Source organism: Botrytis deweyae (genome assembly GCF_014898535.1).
Source record: "Botrytis deweyae strain B1 chromosome Unknown BDEW_035, whole genome shotgun sequence".
NCBI lineage: Eukaryota > Fungi > Ascomycota > Leotiomycetes > Helotiales > Sclerotiniaceae > Botrytis > Botrytis deweyae.
Genome location: NW_024066242.1, coordinates 28918 through 46598, shown reverse-complemented (window position 1 = coordinate 46598; position 17681 = coordinate 28918). Strand labels below are relative to the sequence as shown.

The 17681-nt window shown below is 43.9% G+C and overlaps 6 protein-coding genes across 6 annotated transcripts; 4 read left to right on the top strand and 2 right to left on the bottom strand.

Moving 5' to 3' along the window:
• Window positions 1–248: 248 nt before the first annotated feature.
• EAE98_010261 (uncharacterized protein) lies at window positions 249–2642 on the top strand (the record flags this gene model as incomplete). The annotated part of the gene is made up of 5 exons (XM_038957882.1): window positions 249–319; window positions 372–504; window positions 559–843; window positions 892–1693; window positions 1741–2642. The coding sequence occupies 5 exons, from the start codon at window positions 249–251 to the stop codon at window positions 2640–2642; spliced, it is 2193 nt and encodes a 730-aa protein (XP_038805674.1).
• A 979-nt stretch (window positions 2643–3621) lies between these two features.
• Window positions 3622–6288, top strand: EAE98_010260 (uncharacterized protein; the record flags this gene model as incomplete). The annotated part of the gene is made up of 5 exons (XM_038957881.1): window positions 3622–3718; window positions 3789–3995; window positions 4160–4825; window positions 4875–5030; window positions 5078–6288. 5 exons carry the CDS (start codon window positions 3622–3624, stop codon window positions 6286–6288), a joined length of 2337 nt encoding a protein of 778 aa, XP_038805673.1.
• A 538-nt stretch (window positions 6289–6826) lies between these two features.
• EAE98_010259 (uncharacterized protein) lies at window positions 6827–8643 on the bottom strand (the record flags this gene model as incomplete). Its single annotated transcript, XM_038957880.1, has 4 exons — window positions 6827–7097; window positions 7244–8046; window positions 8114–8215; window positions 8493–8643. The coding sequence occupies 4 exons, from the start codon at window positions 8641–8643 to the stop codon at window positions 6924–6926; spliced, it is 1230 nt and encodes a 409-aa protein (XP_038805672.1). The 3' UTR covers window positions 6827–6923.
• Window positions 8644–9064: 421 nt separating this feature from the next.
• Window positions 9065–11101, top strand: EAE98_010258 (uncharacterized protein; the record flags this gene model as incomplete). Its single annotated transcript, XM_038957879.1, has 2 exons — window positions 9065–9159; window positions 9395–11101. The coding sequence occupies 2 exons, from the start codon at window positions 9065–9067 to the stop codon at window positions 10950–10952; spliced, it is 1653 nt and encodes a 550-aa protein (XP_038805671.1). The 3' UTR covers window positions 10953–11101.
• Window positions 11102–11517: 416 nt separating this feature from the next.
• On the bottom strand, window positions 11518–13778 carry EAE98_010257 (uncharacterized protein; the record flags this gene model as incomplete). Its single annotated transcript, XM_038957878.1, has 5 exons — window positions 11518–11703; window positions 11758–12112; window positions 12170–13303; window positions 13363–13558; window positions 13637–13778. 5 exons carry the CDS (start codon window positions 13776–13778, stop codon window positions 11518–11520), a joined length of 2013 nt encoding a protein of 670 aa, XP_038805670.1.
• A 2958-nt stretch (window positions 13779–16736) lies between these two features.
• EAE98_010256 (uncharacterized protein) lies at window positions 16737–17178 on the top strand (the record flags this gene model as incomplete). Its single annotated transcript, XM_038957877.1, has 2 exons — window positions 16737–16937; window positions 17128–17178. The coding sequence occupies 2 exons, from the start codon at window positions 16737–16739 to the stop codon at window positions 17176–17178; spliced, it is 252 nt and encodes an 83-aa protein (XP_038805669.1).
• Between the last annotated feature and the right edge of the window lie 503 nt (window positions 17179–17681).

The window sequence follows — 17681 nt, the reverse complement described above, 5'->3', positions numbered from 1 at the left end:
AATTAGGTATCGACATACGACATAAAGATCTAATTTAATCTCATTTCGCATCAAATACTGGAGTATTCTATCGGAGAAAGGAACAGGGAAAGAAAAGGCTGAGCCCTCACACAACCATTTACCACTTCGTCATTTTGAAGCAGCCTTTTCTACAAATCACGAATACCTGACTATCAAATCCATAACACCCGTCTCCGCCCGAAACCCAAGATTCGAGCATATTAATAATTTCTTTCGAAATCGCCAAGATGATGGCAGGATGGTTCGCATCCAACTCTGCTTTGGATGAGCAGATTGAAAAAGCTACCAACTCTTCCTTGTTAGTCTTGAATTTCATCGAGAAGAGGGGGAACACTGCTGACATCAATCAGAGAGGATATCGCACTCAACCTCGAGATTTCCGATGTGATCCGTTCCAAAACTGTACGCGCAAATGAAGCTATGCGATCACTGAAAAGGCGCATAGGCAACAAGAATCCCAACTTTCAACTCAGTGCACTAAATGTATAAATGACTAGGCTCCATTTATTGATGACTCTTTACTAATTCTGCTTGCAGCTCACGGATACCTGCGTCAAAAATGGCGGTTCGCACTTCCTTGTCGAAATTGCATCGCGAGAGTTTATGGATAATTTGGTTTCACTTCTCAAGGCATATGGCGGAGCTGCAGTTAATGACGACGTCAAGAACAAAATATTGGAGCTTATTCAGAGCTGGGCTACAGCAACCGAGGGTCGCAGCGAATTGTCTTACATTGGAGAGACCTATAGAGCTCTACAAAGAGAGGGGTTCCGATTTCCTCCCAAGACTGATGTCGCAAGTAGTATGCTGGATAGTAGTGCTGTGAGTAGATCATTGCTCCCTAGTAGGCTTTTATTGACCTGTTACAAGCCACCAGAATGGATAGACTCAGATGTTTGTATGCGATGTCGAACATCATTTAGCTTCACAAATCGAAAGCACCATTGCCGAAATTGTGGCAATGTTTTCGATCAACAATGCTCAAGCAAAACCTTACCCCTTCCTCATCTTGGTATTCTACAACCTGTTAGAGTAGATGATGGTTGTTACATAAAACTCACCGATAAATCTTCCAAGGGTCCTACATTTACCAATGAACGATCCCCTACGCACACATCCCACCACAAACATAAATCACATGCATCCATGCAACCTCGAGACGCCCGGGTGGATGACGGTTTTGATGAAGATCTCAAGCGAGCTTTGGCAATGAGTCTGGAGGAGGTCAATGGTCACTCGGGGGCTGGCTATGTTCCACAATCGAAACTTCAGCCTGTACCAGAATCTCGCGAACCCCCAAGTAAAGGGGTTTTAACAAACGCAGGCAAGTCTGGAGAGGAAGAAGATGACGATTTAAAAGCGGCGATTGCAGCATCACTGGCCGATATGGAAGAACAGAAGAAAAAGCATACAGCTACCATTAAGGAGCAATCCTCCACTATTAATTTGAACAACGCTTCCACAGGCCACATCAGTCTCCCGAAGAACGATTACGAACTCACCCCTGTTGAGGCAGAAAATATCAATCTCTTCTCCACCCTCGTAGATAGACTGCAGACCCAGCCGCCGGGGACAATTCTACGAGAGCCGCAAATCCAAGAGCTTTATGATAGCATTGGTACTCTTCGTCCAAAATTGGCCCGCACCTACGGAGAAACAATGAGCAAGCATGGTTTGTAATTATTCAGTATTCTATATACTCTGGCTAACAATTCATAGATGCTCTACTTGATTTGCACGCCAAGCTTTCCACCGTTGTACGGTATTACGATCGTATGCTCGAGGAACGTTTGTCAAACACGTATAATCAACACAACATTGGGGGTTACAATCCTCCCCCGCAGGCTGCTGGACCTAGCATGTATCCTTCTATTTCTTCCAATGTACCCAATGGAAGTGGAGGGGCAGAAAGCTTTTATACGGGTAATTCTCAACGAGAATCTTACGCACCGCCCCAATCCACATATTCTTACCCTAGTGGTCAACAACAGCACCCTGCATACAACAAAAGGTCTTCTGTTTCCGATATCAATTATCCTACACTAGACCAGCGTAATGAGAACTATTCCCAGCAACAAGGTCATCAAATTCAACGCCAACATACTGGTAACTGGCAAACGAATGAGATTGCTCCTCAATACTCGGCTCCCCCGGCCCCCTTTTCACCCCAACAGCAACACCAGCCCCCCGTCCAAGCTCAAACACCTCAAGGTGTTCCATCTCAACCTCCTGCAAATTTTGCTCCATCGGAGTCAATTAATAAGATATCTACAGATCCTAATGCAGCGGCTTACTATGGGACTCCGGTTTCTCATCAAACCCAGCCAGCACAGGATCAATCAAAACCACAGTATTCAGTCCAGTCACCTTCTCAGTACCCGCATGCACCATCGCCTCAACAATTTAACCGTCAACCACCAAACCCACAAGAGCCATCGTATCCTACTCCTCAACAGCAACCCCCATACTGGCAATCACAGCAACAGGCTCCAGCGCCTCAACAATCATGGCCTGCGCCTCCTGTATCGAGTTTTAACGGATACTCTCAAGAATCGTTCCCCTCTGCTCCACAAAATGTTCCGCAGGCTAAGGTAGTGGAAGAAAGTCTCATAGATCTTTGAGCTCATTCAAAGAAGCGAGGTGTTTTTGTGGTGCGAGTTACGTCTATGCATTTCTCTGTATCTCAGTTGGCAGAGTTCATTTCGAGGCTGGAGTTAAAAGATATCATGGAATCGAATGAATTTACGGACATCATATTCCCGGAGGAAATTGTATACTTATATTGATAGTGTAATGAAACCTGTCTTTACTTTGTGATGACAAACATCGTCCAATTCACCCATAAATATTTGACATGTTCATCACGCTGAAAGAAAGCAACTATGGTCTTCTTAGTACTCCAGTGAAATGGATGACTTTTCTGAGATGTGTCGTCTTTGACTGTATGAAGTTCATTGCTAATAAGCAGATCTCTATGCTTGTCTATTACTACTGTGTGCTGAGCTTTCTTAGTAACCGTCGACCTACTAGGTAGTAAGTATCTAGTTGAGTGTATCGCACGCCACTCTGTGTACTATCTTGAACTTTAAGACAATAAACGCCATCCATACCTACGTTAATGACTCTAGCTTGATTAGTTCTGGCAAGGCTTGAACAGATATCCATATGCCTATGTAGTAGTATCTGCCACCTGCCTTCCAAGGTATGATTTGGATTCGAACGCTTGAAGCTAAAATCTAATTGACATTTGAAACATAATACTAGTATAAATAGATGTGCCCTCCTTACCTATTTCGGATAATGATAGCTCGGAGCCCAAGCTTTCTTTCTTGATCTAAGGGTGACTAATCAAGCCCCTCGTACCACCACCAGCACCAGTACTACTAGCCTAGCTTCATCAATGACGATATTGAACCCCACGGTCATTGGAAACCTTTACTATAATTTAATTTCCATCCCATACATAAAAACTCGATTACCACAAACTTTTCTCACAAATTCTTCTCAACAACTTCATACTTCTCACCGACACGCAAACAATTATATCAGGTTTACAATCTTATAGGTCGAATACACATAATTCTCGATATCCATTACAAAATGTCTCGCCACAAGTTTGTCAAAGCAATGGCTCTCGATTACGATGACGCAGATGACATTTACGAAGAAGATTACGATGAGGAGGAAGCTGGCCAAGGTACGAATGAGATTCTTTTTGCATATTTTCGACTGCCTCTTCGCAGACATTGGCTAATTCGTGGTATAAGAACTGAGCGAAGAAGATCAAGAACAAATGCGAGAAGGAACAATCAAAGTACGCGAAATCTTACCGGCTGATTCGACCAATTTCACGGATAAGCAAATACAAGAAGCCTTGTGGCATTATTATTACGATATAGAAAAGTCAGTCACGTACTTGCTCAATACTTTAACGCCTAAAGTTCCTAAGAAAGCTGCTGGAAAGAAAGGTTCTGGTGAGTTGATTTCATTACGTCTTGATAGTTTTTTTTTCTTTTGTGTTTTCGTCTCTTTTTTGTCGCATAAGAAATACATACATTATTTGGACCGGAGGTGGGTTCCTCGTCTTACCTTTTGTTACCCTTCTTTTCAATGTAACTCTAGCTAATGCTGATGATAGATGTCTACAATGAAGATTATTCTTCCTCAATGCACACTACAACCTCGTCTGCCAAAAACTTCTTTGCCGATACGCCATGGTTCAAAATACCTTCTGAACGTCTTGCAAAATTCACACCTCCACCACAATTCCCAGGCGGGCTTTTGGGAGGTTCTTCTGGAGGTGCTCCAAAGATGTCAAAGTTACAGGCTTTAGCGGCGGCACGGAAAAAGAAGGCACAAGAGCAGCAGAGCTCGTCCTTGGAGGTCGAAAAGCCTATGGCAAATCTTTCTCTAGACCAAACTGGGGGTGGAAACTCAACGGAACCGCACGATGATAAGTCTACAGCAAGTAGCAGCGACTCTTTATCCAAGGATGCGAAACATGGAGGATTTCCATTAAGGAAACGCAAAGATTCCAACCCGCACGAAAAGGTCCTTAAGCCGCAACCAACCTCCAGGGGCTATAAGACAGAGATTGAGCCCGCAATTGAAGAATCTTCTCCTGTCTACCAGGCTAGCCCATCTGCTTTCGCTAGCACCATGTTTCAAACTGCAAGCGCAAGTCCGAGACGCCCTTCGGAGAATAATTTTACCATGCCGTATACTTCAGAAGTCCTGATTATGCCAGCTAACCCCTTTTCAGGACCTAGTCCAGACGACGTTGTTATAGCAGCGCAGTCGAAAGGTTCGGTACTTTCTGCGACATCAAAGAAATGAAACTAATCATATAGTAGCCGCTGGTAAAGGAAAAAAGGGACCGGCAAAGGGTCCAGCAAAAGTAGAGGGGCCAACTGATGTTGAAACACACAAGATAAAGAGCAAAGATTTAGATGTTTTAGCAGAATTCGAGAAAGCCAATAGTAAAAATGCTGCGAACTTTGTAGTTATAGGTATATTAATATTATCAAGTCTTCACTCCACTTTCTAACCTTGACAGGTCACGTTGACGCTGGAAAAAGTACTTTGATGGGTCGTCTGCTTTACGACCTAAAAGTTGTAGATCAAAGAACAGTAGACCGTTATCGTAAGGAGGCAGGAGCAATGGGCAAATCTTCATTCGCTCTTGCCTGGGTTCTGGACCAAGGAACGGAAGAACGTAGCAGGGGAGTAACAATCGATATTGCGATGAACAAGTTCGAAACCGAAAAGACAGCATTCACAATTCTTGATGCTCCTGGTCATCGCGATTTTATTCCGAATATGATTGCTGGAGCAAGTCAAGCAGACTTCGCTGTGTTAGTAATTGACGCCAGTGTTGGATCTTTTGAATCGGGATTAAAGGGACAGACGAAAGAACATGCATTATTGGCTCGAAGTATGGGTGTTCAACGAATCATTATAGCAGTTAACAAATTAGATACTGTCGGCTGGTCACAAGAACGTTTTGATGAAATTTCACAACAAGTTTCTGCTTTCCTTACAGCAGCTGGATTCCAAGAACAGAACATCAAATTTATACCGTGTTCTGGCCTTCATGGTGATAACATCGCCAGAAAATCAACAGAACAAGCAGCGGCATGGTATACAGGACCAACTCTTGTAGAGGAACTCGATCATTCTGAACCAGTAGCCAGAGCTCTGACCAAACCCCTTCGCTTAACCATCGGCGATATCTTCCGCGGCGGTGTGCAAAATCCATTGAGTATATCCGGACGCATCGAAGCCGGCTCTCTTCAAGTGGGCGATCAACTATTAGCACAACCTAGCAACGAAAAATGTTTCATCAAAGGCCTCGAAATGGATAGCGAACCGGTTGATTGGGCAGTCGCGGGCCAAATCATCACAATCCATCTTAGCGATATCGATCAAGCCCATCTCAAAATCGGCGATGTGCTTTGCACGCCCAGTCAACCGATTAGTGTTATCAAAACATTCACAGCCAAGGTTCTAGCGTTTGAGTTCTTGACCCCAATGCAAGTTGATGTTCATAGAGGTCGTATGCATACGGCGGGTAGGATTACGGAGTTGGTGGCGGTGTTGGATAAGGGGACGGGGAAGACGATGGGGAAGAAGAAGCCGAGGATTGTGAAGCCGGCGCAGGTGGCGAGGGTGTTGGTTGAGCTGGAGGTTCCGGTGCCGTTGGAGGCGCCTGGGAGAGTTATCTTGAGGTGTGATGGGGTGACGGTTGCGGCGGGGTTGTTGGAGTAGATGGGTAGATGATGGATGGTGGGTGGGTGGATGGGTGGGTGCGAGGAGGGCCAGTGGAAGAGGGAGGAAATAATAAACATATGTATTGAGAATTAGATTGGCTATTTATGTCTCTTGTGACGTGGGAAGGGGGGATTAATACATATCAATGTTTTCTACGTTTCTATGTAGAATCTTGGGCATATCCACGATAATGAAAGAGAGAATACAAATTGGAATTCTGTGTTCGCTATTGTGCACATGTGTGAAAATACATACATACATCTCTACTGGTCTTACAATATTCGTTTTCATTTTCATATGCGTATAACGAACGTATTTGATAAATAAATATACTTACTCATTACTCATCTATATTCTACATTACAAGTACCTAGGTAGGGTGGATGGGTAAGGTTATTCAGGATTCACCATTTTTGACGACAGTCTAGGTAGTATGTTCATGAATGAATGAGCTTTACACTCCACGTCTCCGAAATTAATTTCACGCATGTATGCATGCGTGCATGCGACAGATTCTATATTCTTGGGATATCGTTATATTGCATCGAATTAAATTAAATTGAATAGAATCGAATTATACCTGGGCATAATGTTCATAATCATGATAACAATCCATCTAACGCGCTCTCTTCCTAAACAGGTAAATCTATTTTCCAACCACCATCACTCATAAGCGAATCCGCGATACTTTTTGCGAGATGCAGAAGCTGTTGATCGCAAAAAGGAGCTGCGATGAACGAGAGACCGATGGGCATTTTGTTGGGACCCACGAACGCGGGGATATTGAGGACGGGCATGTGGATTGACTTTGTGGGGTTGGAGGATGTGAGTGGGGGTTGGGGTTGGTTGGTATATGGGTAGAGGAGGGGGGGGGGGGGGGGGGGGGGGGGACATTTGGAGATGATAGGAGAATTGGAGGGGAGGGAATGGAAGGGAAAATAAGTATACGCACCGACCAGAAAAAATTGAATACCGAACTTCCCATATCGTGCAGACCGGGAGGTGCTTCGTCTGGGACGCTGGGGGTGAGAATTGCGTCGTATTGGGTGAGGATGGGAGAAGTGAAGATTTTTCGGATGCGGGTGAAGTAGTCGAGAGCTTGGGAGTATTGTTGTGAAGTGCAGGATGGGGTTTCGACGAGAGCGCGGATTTCGGGGTGAAGTTTTGATTTATCCATGTTGTATTCTTGGCGGAAGGATGATTGCGCTTCGGTTTCGTAGATGGTGTTGAAGTTTTCGATGAGCATTTTAGGATTGGTGTATTCTGGGGGAAGAGGTACTTGGTCAACTTTGATACCGCGGTTGTGGAGAATGGTGAAGGCGGTATCCATAGCGTTGATGGTGCCGGGGCCGGCTTGATCCCACATTGGAGTTTGCATGAATGCTATTCGGGGTTCTCTTATGGGTATGATCTTGTGAGGATGTGTGTTTTTGAGGGAAAAGACATCAGCAAGTAGTTGGAGATCCTCGATAGAGCGAGCGAAGAACCCGAGTGTATCGAGAGAGATTGAACAGATTTTTTGGCCTTCGAGAGAAATCGCATTGTATGTTGGTTTCATGGCAAAAGTACCGGTGTACGATGCTGGGCGGATAAGACTCCCGCCCGTTTGGGTCCCAATACTGAGAGGAACTTGGAAATCGGCGACTGCTGCTGCTGAGCCTGTAGATGATCCGCCTGGAGTGCGGTTTACATCGTGGGGATTGGTAGTCTGGGGACCGCTGTTGAGCCAGGTGAGTTCTGATGTGGTGGTTTTACCTAGGAATGGAAATTATCTATCATAGAAGTATACAAAGTATAGCATTGTATGTGCAGCTGCACGAACCAAAAATGAGAGCTCCAGCATTCCGGAGAATGGAAACTGCGGATGAATCAAAACTGGGTTGATTTCCTTGGTACAATGAGCAACCGAACTCTGTAGGCATATCTACATGTATGTTAATTAATGGGAGCTTGGCAATGGAAATTTGAACGACCCAACTTTGGTGTTAATGGAATCTTTGATCGCAATCGCGAGACCGTGGAGTGGACCCCGTTGTGTGGGAAAAACTCTGTCTAGTGCTCGCGCTTGTCTGAGTATCTGTTGTGCGTCTGAGGTGGACAGAAATCAATATATTGGGACTATGAATAGTATCTTCCCCTCTTCCGCATCCGCCTTTAACCAGGAGTCAACGATTGTAAGTTTTAAGCAAAGCAAAGCTGACCTAGATATGCCCATGCTTTTACAATATCATTCCTCTGGTCGATACGATGCAGAAGAGAATGCGCATAGTCCTCAACTGTGATAAGATCATCCTTGAGTAGAGAAAGAATTTGGGTAGCACTCAAAAGATGCAACGCTGCTTGTCCTGGCATTGTGTATTGATGTTTGGATATTTGAGATGAAGCTGGTAAGTGAGGAAAACCGAGCATGGCTTGAATGGAATGAGAGTGGGTTATATCACGGACTCTCGATTCAGCCAATTACGATCATTGAAAAAGGGAATTCACGTGAAAGGAGCATGGAAATGTCTTGTTGCATATCTGATTATCAGCAAGCGACATGGATCAAATTGGCAACCAGCATGGATGTTAAATTTTGATGATACGATTGGCTAAGATGGCTAAACTAGCTATAATTCTCCTTGACAGGGCTAGCTTTATTATTAGGCGGCGCAATCATCATACAATCCTTCAAAATATTAATCTTCTCTCCCTCCCCCTTTTGTTACATTCAACTCAAAATATTCGACGGTGCCAATTTTTGGTGCATCTTCTTTGGATAATAAAATGCATTATGGCTGATCATACATTGTCTGAACCTCCTTCACAGAAAGAAAAGAGGTCTCGGTCTAAATTCAAAAAATCTCGAGGTGCATGCCTCACTTGCAAGTATATATCTTCCATTTACCGTCTTGCTCAACACCATACCCTTTTGTCTTCTTACTTGGATTATCATGATGAGCAACATTGGTCCGTGTTACTGAGCGGCCTCAAGAACCGCATCATGGCGACTACCAATTGCACTATGTGTACCTCTGATCTCTATTTCCCCCACTTTCTGTTTTTGCAGCTGCAATCCTCCCAGCAAAATTTCAAGGGGAAGTTAGCTAACTCAAAACTTAAGAATTCGACATATAAAATGTGACGAAGGTAAACCAAAATGCGTAAAATGCAGCAGTACCGGTCGAATCTGCGAATATCACAATCCTCAAGATGAAGCTATTGTGCTTTCGCAAAACCACGCACAGAGTCGCGTCACCATTGTCCCAGGACTCGGTTCGACTCGCAGTAGTAAAGAACATCGATACTTTGATCAATTTCGTCATAGAACAATGTATGGACTGATGGGTGTTAATCAAGATTCCGAATTTTGGCGTCGAATGATCTTGCAACTCAGTGAAGCTTATCCTGCAGTTCTTCATGCCGTGGTCGCCATTTCGGCGTTGCATGAACACATATCTAGACCTTCTGCTGCCACCGAGCGAGTGTATCTTCAGCAATATAATAAATCGATTCGGCATATTCGTTCCCTTGAATCTGATAACAAGATACAAGTAACATTAGCTTGTTGCATAATATTTGTCTGTTTGGAAAATGCACAAGGTAATCACGAAAGAGCACTGGAACATCTGGAGAATGGATTGAGGGTATACAATGTATGGGCACTACAAGATATTCGACCAGCTGTGAAACAAGCTCAAGAAAAGATTTTAGAAATAATTACTCGATTTGACGTTCAAGCGACTTCATTCTGGGATTCTCGCAAACCACTCTTAGTTCCCGATAGCAATTCCAAAGAGCCCGAATGCGGAGACCGATTCCCCAGTCTCCACGCCGCAAGCATCGCACAGCAATTCTACGAACTTCGCATTTTTTATGTTCTCACAGCCGTTTCTCCAAAGACATCTCGTCACGAGCGGCCTGCTACTTTCGAAGCCATGTTTCCACATCGAACTAAACTTCTCCACTCCTTCAATATCGGAATGTTAAATTGGAAACGTGCTTTCGATGGCCTATGCCATGCGGACGCTCATAAGTGGAGCGCTTCTGAAATCCATCGAAGTCTTCTTCTCCAACTCCATTACCAATCCCTCTCTCTCGTCGTCGATCTCCGCGCAAATTCAAGAGTAGAAACAGATCTGTTACCTGCATCCGAAACCCAACGTTTTCAAGCTATTATCGATATTTCCCGCTCTGTGATCATGCATGCAACATCGATGTATAATGATAACTTCCTCACAGCAGATGGAGGAGTTATTGCTCCATTATACTTTATAGCTATGTCGGCTCCAAATCAACATTTATATGAACAGGCGATCGACCTCTTGAAAATGGTGAAGAAAAAAGAAGGATTTTGGCAAGCGTCGGCGGTACTAAAAGTCGCGGAAAAGGTGGCTGAAAGGAGGAGAGAAGGGACAGGGGACCATTTACATGGAGGGGTATTAGAATTAGCGGAGTTGGCGAACGTTAAATTTAGGACCGAGTTGTTTCCGGAGAATGAGGGGCTGGTGGAGGGAGAAGCGGGGTTGGCTTACAGGTTGGAGACGGACGGGGGATTCGAGAATAGCGCGTTGGCGGATTCCGGGCTTGCTCGGGAGATAGAAAAGGAGATTGGATTGCCGACGGTCAGTTGTGGAGAAATTCCATTCAGAGATGATGGACTTGGGGAAGCTCTCTTGTAGATTTTGTTGGTCTTAGGGAGGCAAATATAGACGGACCTTTTGGATGGGACATTTGATGGAAGTGAGTCCGCAATGAGAGAATGTGATCTGGTTTGTTCACTTTAGATAGATAATGTATATTTGATAATAAAATCTCTAGATTTACATACACACACACACACTCTCTCTCTCTTTTTTCTCTCCCTCTATTTCACGACTTAAAGTTCAACTCACCCAAACTTGACTTGAAGTCAACTACTAAAGTGGCACAATACGGTATCAGATTACAACATCAATATCAAGGCCAAGTCAAAATGATGGTACCGGTAAAGAAAAAAATGGTAACACACACACACACACACACACACACACACACACAAAGTCAAAACAATAATATATCTTAAATACTCAATTCCTTTTGTATGAATGACGCCCCCAATGGATTACAATGCATAGCTTTAAAGCTTTCTTTTATTTCGCCTACATGTACCTTGCCTTTTAACTCAGGTCCATCCAACCGAACCAATCAAAGAAAAAATCATCGTAAAGTGCAGTATGTCAATTCCATGTCTAGACTTTTAACTAACTACAACTCATCATGGCCCTCTGGCTCATCATCACCACCTGGTCCACCAGCTCCACTGTACAATTTGCTGGTGATTGGGTAGGCGACGTTGGAGAGTTTCTCCTTTTGTTCTTCAAAGTCCTCGGCGACTGCGGTGGCAGCGTTCTCCTCGAGCCATTCAGTGGCTTCCTTGACGGCATCCAAAATCTAGATTTATCATTAGCATGAAATAAATTGCAAGTGAAATGATGAATAACTTACGGTCTCCTTGTCATCCTCGTCGATCTTGCCACCAAGACCCTCCTCGTCGTTGACTTGGTTCTTCAAGCTGAAAGCGTAGTTCTCAAGACCGTTACGGGCCTCAATGCGCTCCTTGGTAGCTTTGTCCTCATCGGCGTACTTCTCAGCTTCTTGAACCATACGGTCAATTTCTTCTTGAGTAAGACGTCCCTTGTCGTTGGTGATGGTGATGGACTCGGACTTTCCAGTACCCTTGTCACCAGCGGTAACCTTCAAGATTCCGTTGGCATCAAGCTCAAAGGAAACCTCAATTTGTGGGACACCACGTGGAGCTGGTGGGATACCAGTCAACTCGAATTTACCGAGGTTGTTGTTACTAATAATTTTGTTAATATCATGTTTTTCTGAAATCTGTAGATGAGCTAAAACTTACTCCTTGGTCATGGTACGTTCTCCCTCATAGACTTGAATCAAAACAACTGGTTGGTTGTCGGCGGCAGTAGAGAAGATTTGAGATTTACGGGTTGGGATGACAGTGTTTCTTGGGATCAACTTGGTCATGACACCTCCAGTGGTCTCAATACCAAGGGTCAATGGGTTGACGTCCATGAGAACAATCTCCTCAGTACCTTCCTCTCCGGACAAGACACCACCTTGAACAGCGGCACCGAAAGCGACAGCCTCATCAGGGTTAATACCCTTGCTGGCCTTCTTACCTCCGAAGTACTCCTCAATGAGTTCTTGAACCTTTGGAATACGGGTAGAACCTCCGACCAAAACGATGTCATCAACTTCACCCTTCTTGACCTTAGCGTCCTTGAGGACTTGTTCAACAGGCTTAAGGGTCTTCTTGAAAAGATCCATGTTGAGCTCCTCGAACTTAGCTCTGGTGAGAGTCTCGGAGAAGTCGTTGCCATTGTGGAAAGCTTCAATTTCGATACGAGTGGTCTTTTGGGAAGACAAAGTACGCTTAGCCTTCTCAGCCTCACGCTTAAGTTTACCCATGGTCTTGAGGTCCTTGGTAATATCGACACTGTTCTCCTTGTTGTACTTCTTGGCGAAGTAGTTGATGACTCTTTGATCGAAATCTTCTCCTCCCAAGTGAGTGTCACCGGCAGTAGAAAGAACCTCGAAGACACCGTGATCAATGGAGAGAAGGGAAACATCGAAAGTTCCTCCACCAAGATCGTAGACGATAATTTGACGTTCACCTCCAGTCTTGTCCAAACCGTAAGCAATAGCTGCGGCGGTAGGTTCATTGACGATACGGAGGACGTTTAAGCCGGCAATGATACCAGCATCCTTAGTAGCTTGTCTTTGGTTGTCGTTGAAGTAGGCTGGAACAGTAACAACTGCGTGGGTAACAGTCTTTCCAAGATAAGATTCGGCGACTTCCTTCATCTTTCCGAGAATCATGGCGGAAACCTCCTCAGGAGTGAAGGTCTTCTTTGCTCCTTGGTATTCAACTTGTACGGAGGGCTTGCCATCCTTTTGGACAACATCGAATGGGAAGTGCTTCATGTCACCTTGAACATCCTTGTCGTTAAACTTACGACCGATCATACGTCTGAAAAGGACACCTGTCAGTTTTGAAAACTAGTGAATCAGATGCAATTGAGAACTTACTTGACATCGAAAACAGTGTTCTTTGGGTTGGCAGCAGCCTGGTTCTTGGCTGCATCTCCGACTAATCTTTCTTCATCGGTGAAGGCGACATATGAGGGTGTAATTCTGTGTCCCTGATCGTTTACCAAAATCTCAACTTTTCCCTTTTGCATCACACCGACGCAGGAGTAAGTAGTTCCGAGATCGATACCAATGACTAAATGGCAGAATTGTCAGCAAGAGATATTCTTTTGGGGGGGGGGGGGGGGGGGGGCAAAGTATTGCAAAAGTTTACCTGTGCCATAAGATTCTTGCAGAGGGTCCTGATCGGACTGTGCATGTGCTGTTTGGAAGAGAGCGAGGGGAGAGAATAAGAGTACAAGGTAGAAAAGTGCAGACAACCCTACAAATAGGGAAGATCTGTTTCCACTGGCCATGATGATATGTTTACCAAGATGGTTTTTGGGAAAGATTGTGTGTTGTAAAAAAGAAATCTATTCTTGAATGTAGAAAGGAAGGAGAAAAGGGCCACAGGTGGGAAGAAGTCGACTTTATGAAAGCTTTCTTGATGAAATGGAAATCTGTCCCAAATGAACTTTTGAATTTGATGATTGGTTCGGTTAGGTGATAGGCATGGAAAATAGTTAATCCGAGTCACTTATCGCAGATAATGGAAGAAGCTTGTAGAAAAGGACACACTTGCAGCTTCTACTTCTAAAGAACAACTTTAAATAACCTCCGCAGGTAAGAATCATTTATTATTCATCATGCGACTCAATTGAGTGAATGAAATAGATGAATCTGGATTCGGAAGTGTATCAGCTGCGGCAAGGCATTGACATTGTGGAGATCTGTCTACTCCTAATCGTCAAGATCATTTTAGCTACCTAGGTTGTTGGGTGAGAGGAGGAAGAAGACACATATAAGTATGTATATAAATAACGCATGCGCATGTATATGAGGCGAGGACACTTTACATCGGTAGTTGATGATACTTTACAAAGGTAGTTAAGGACACTTCACATACTCATCTCACATTATCTGGCATAATACGACCAACATACAAAGTTAGATTCTCAAAAGCATAAGGTTAGTACATTTATATGGCTACGTGTCATCAAAGGAAGGTTTCTGGGTGATATTTGCTTAGCAGTAGGTATGGTATCACTGGCCTCACTGGCCTTATATCAGTGCATGACATTACTATGACATTACTCAGTAGATTAGATCGAGGCTAAATCGATTGAATTCAGCTTACATCTCCTCTTGCCCAGGTGTATGAGACACCCATTAATCATCTATCATTACCTAGTCAGTTTCAAGGGGCTATGAAGACAAGCAGTGCCATCTGGAATCTAGAAATTTCTACCAATGTCTAGAGTGGAGAGTGGTCAATCATTCTACATCGTTGTGTCGTAGGATACAGATACGGTGGATAACTTTTTATAAGATATATAAGATATCACCCCTCACTATGACGCAAACCCCATATAATAAGGAAGAGCTGACCTACCCGTTCCGGTGATCCTTAAGAATCTAGACTGCGGTGTGCAGAGTAACAGCCTAGGTAACCTTTAGATTTTGAAGAACTCGGCTCTTGTACCTATGATAGCTGCCGGTAAAACCTTACCTGACATGTAATTCGGTCACGTGCTTGAGCGCACGTGTCCAAGCGGTTCGTGTCATAATGATTCGTGACACTCACGTGCTATTCGACTGATTTATGGCCACTGACGAACATCTCAATCTTCCAAGTTCCTTTCTCACTCTGTAACAACCTATGTAGAGAACTCAAGCAACATCGTACATTGCCTACAAAGTGTTATTGCTTTCACTTCTTTCCTCTTATCCCCTCCTCATCGCCAAGATCCAATCTCACAAATGACACCTAGATCCCATCGGAAATCGTTCTATTCATTAATATGATGCATATAAATCTTAGACATGAAGTGTCAGCTCTATACCTACGTGATTGAGGTAAACATTGCGAAGATCTGAGCTATCAAAATTTCGGGTTACAAAATAGAAAATTTATGTAAGATCGGATCACAATTCTATTGCTTTGTTATATTTACTTTTTCACGCTTTCTTCATGTGCGGCGTGTTAGAGGAAAGATGTCAGCAACGGTGTATCTACACCAGTGGTAGTACAACCTTAATCGAAACCCCTGTTTAGACGTACCTGATACTCTAACATGTGTATGTAGCATTTTCATCCGGCTTCTTTTTCATGCTTATTTATTTCTTTAGTTTTGCGACAGCGAGAAAAAGTAACTGATCAAAATCCTCAAGCCTTTCCAGCTCCTCCAGCCCTCCAGCCTTCAAGCCATGTGTCAGGCGTTGATACAACAGATCTACACAATGTGTAATCTGCACATAATATCATCATAATATGGCTTCGGTGGCTTTTTCCACTGCCCGATTTCCCTGTTTGGTTCCAGTCCCCTGCCTCAATCATGCTCTTCAACAGAACTAATTTTCTACAGAGTACCCTGAAATTAGCGAATGAGACAAAGTGGTCTATCCATTGCAGTAACTGTGTGGAGAAAATGGTGCAAGCAGCGAGGCGAAACGGTGTAGTTCCCCGTCAGTTTAGTATCCTTTTTGATGAAGATACGGGCAGGAGCTGGTCCAGACTTCTCACAAGGGTACTGCTTCTCCACTGATTTCCCCCCCTTTCCCCCCCACTGCCCCCCCCGTATTCTTCATCTGAAATGATATTGCTCTCGCCGGTGCACAAACTGCCTAACGCCGATAGAGTTAAAGAAGATTGTTTATGTCAATTGTACCCACTTCCATCGGGATTACCGTATGATTTGTGCAAAACTTATACCCGGCTCTTAGACCTGGTGGACTCTTTCTCTTATCGTATCTATTATTTACGTATGAAGCCGCTTCCGACTTACACCTTACGACTTACGACAAGCCTTTCCTTGTTGGTAGAGAAAAAGTTGTTTACTGATATGTAGAGGTTATATCATATATGAGCTCCACACCGCTAGTCATTTTGGAGTCAAATACGACTACTGCGTTTAGCTGCATTGATCAAAAAGAATCATCGAAAGATATACTCGGTGTCGGCGTCTCTCGTCCGAAAGGTCGGCAAGGTCGGCCTTCATTTAGCAATATTTTAATTAATCAATTAGGAAATTAGATCCTTCCTTGCATAAATGATCACAAAAGCTCTCTGTCAGGGGCTTGGGCTTTCCTTACATGCGCTATGCTCCGCTTGGCGCTCGTGGGTCAAAAATCTTACTTTGAGTAAGGCTGGTTCTATTAGTGCTCTCTGTATATCGAATGATTTATTAGTCTGTGTAACCTGGCCGCGGCTGTTTTGACAGAACCTAAATATTGACAGCAACTCATTAAACTCATATCGCTTCAATCGCTTCAATATGGGCTTGTGTTTCTCATCTCGTTGGATGAATCTCGGTCTTTCTGCCCTGCTCTCTGCCCTCGTTTATTCCGCTTACCCTGGTAAATTCAATAACGTTACACTCACTCGAAACCCCTCAGCGCTTAAACCAAACTCTGGGGAATTTCTAGGATCTCTATCACAAGAACACACTATTTTGCATGAAATAGAGACCAAACCAGTAAGTCTGACAACTAAGAATAAAATGAAATGATGCTAAATACATATCTTTACCTCACTCCGCCCGTTGGCAGTAGACTTCCGCCCTCTCTGCTAAACCCGGCCCCCAGTATGTAAGGATCCTTCTGCCACCTGTGGGCATGCGAATATTGACCCGTAACAGATAAAATGAGCTTCCTAATATGTATAAGTGTGTAGTATCGTATGGTACTGTTCCATTTATGTTGGTGACTGGGGCATAACCAGCATTTTGATTTGGTTCCAAATGCTCGGGTCTGAAAATCATCACATGATAGTCATCTGCGTTGGAGGGTGTTCCCTGCCATCTCTTGTAAGCATCTTAATTCATTTTGGAAAATCCAAGGAAGAAAACGAGGAAGTATTGGAAGAAAGAAAGCAATGGCAAGTGATTATGAGATCAAAGTATACATTACGAATACAAGAGAAAAGAATATACCGATTCGTACGCGCGGCAGAGAAGCGACGGTGCGGCACTCTGTTAAAGGGTTCACAAGAAGGACAGTGTGGCGGCAAATTGTTTCTTCAATGAAGTAGAGGGGCGGTAAGTGCGGTGCGACTGTATGTCTGTGCTCTTGGATATCAATTTGCTAAACAAGTAGTAGAGTGACATGGGGAGAATGTGACCAATCTTTTATCATAATCCTTGGCTGATGCCCCAGTACTTAGCAGGTTTCATTGGCTGTGGCTTTCACTAATTTCTTCAACGTATATATGCAAGCTCCAC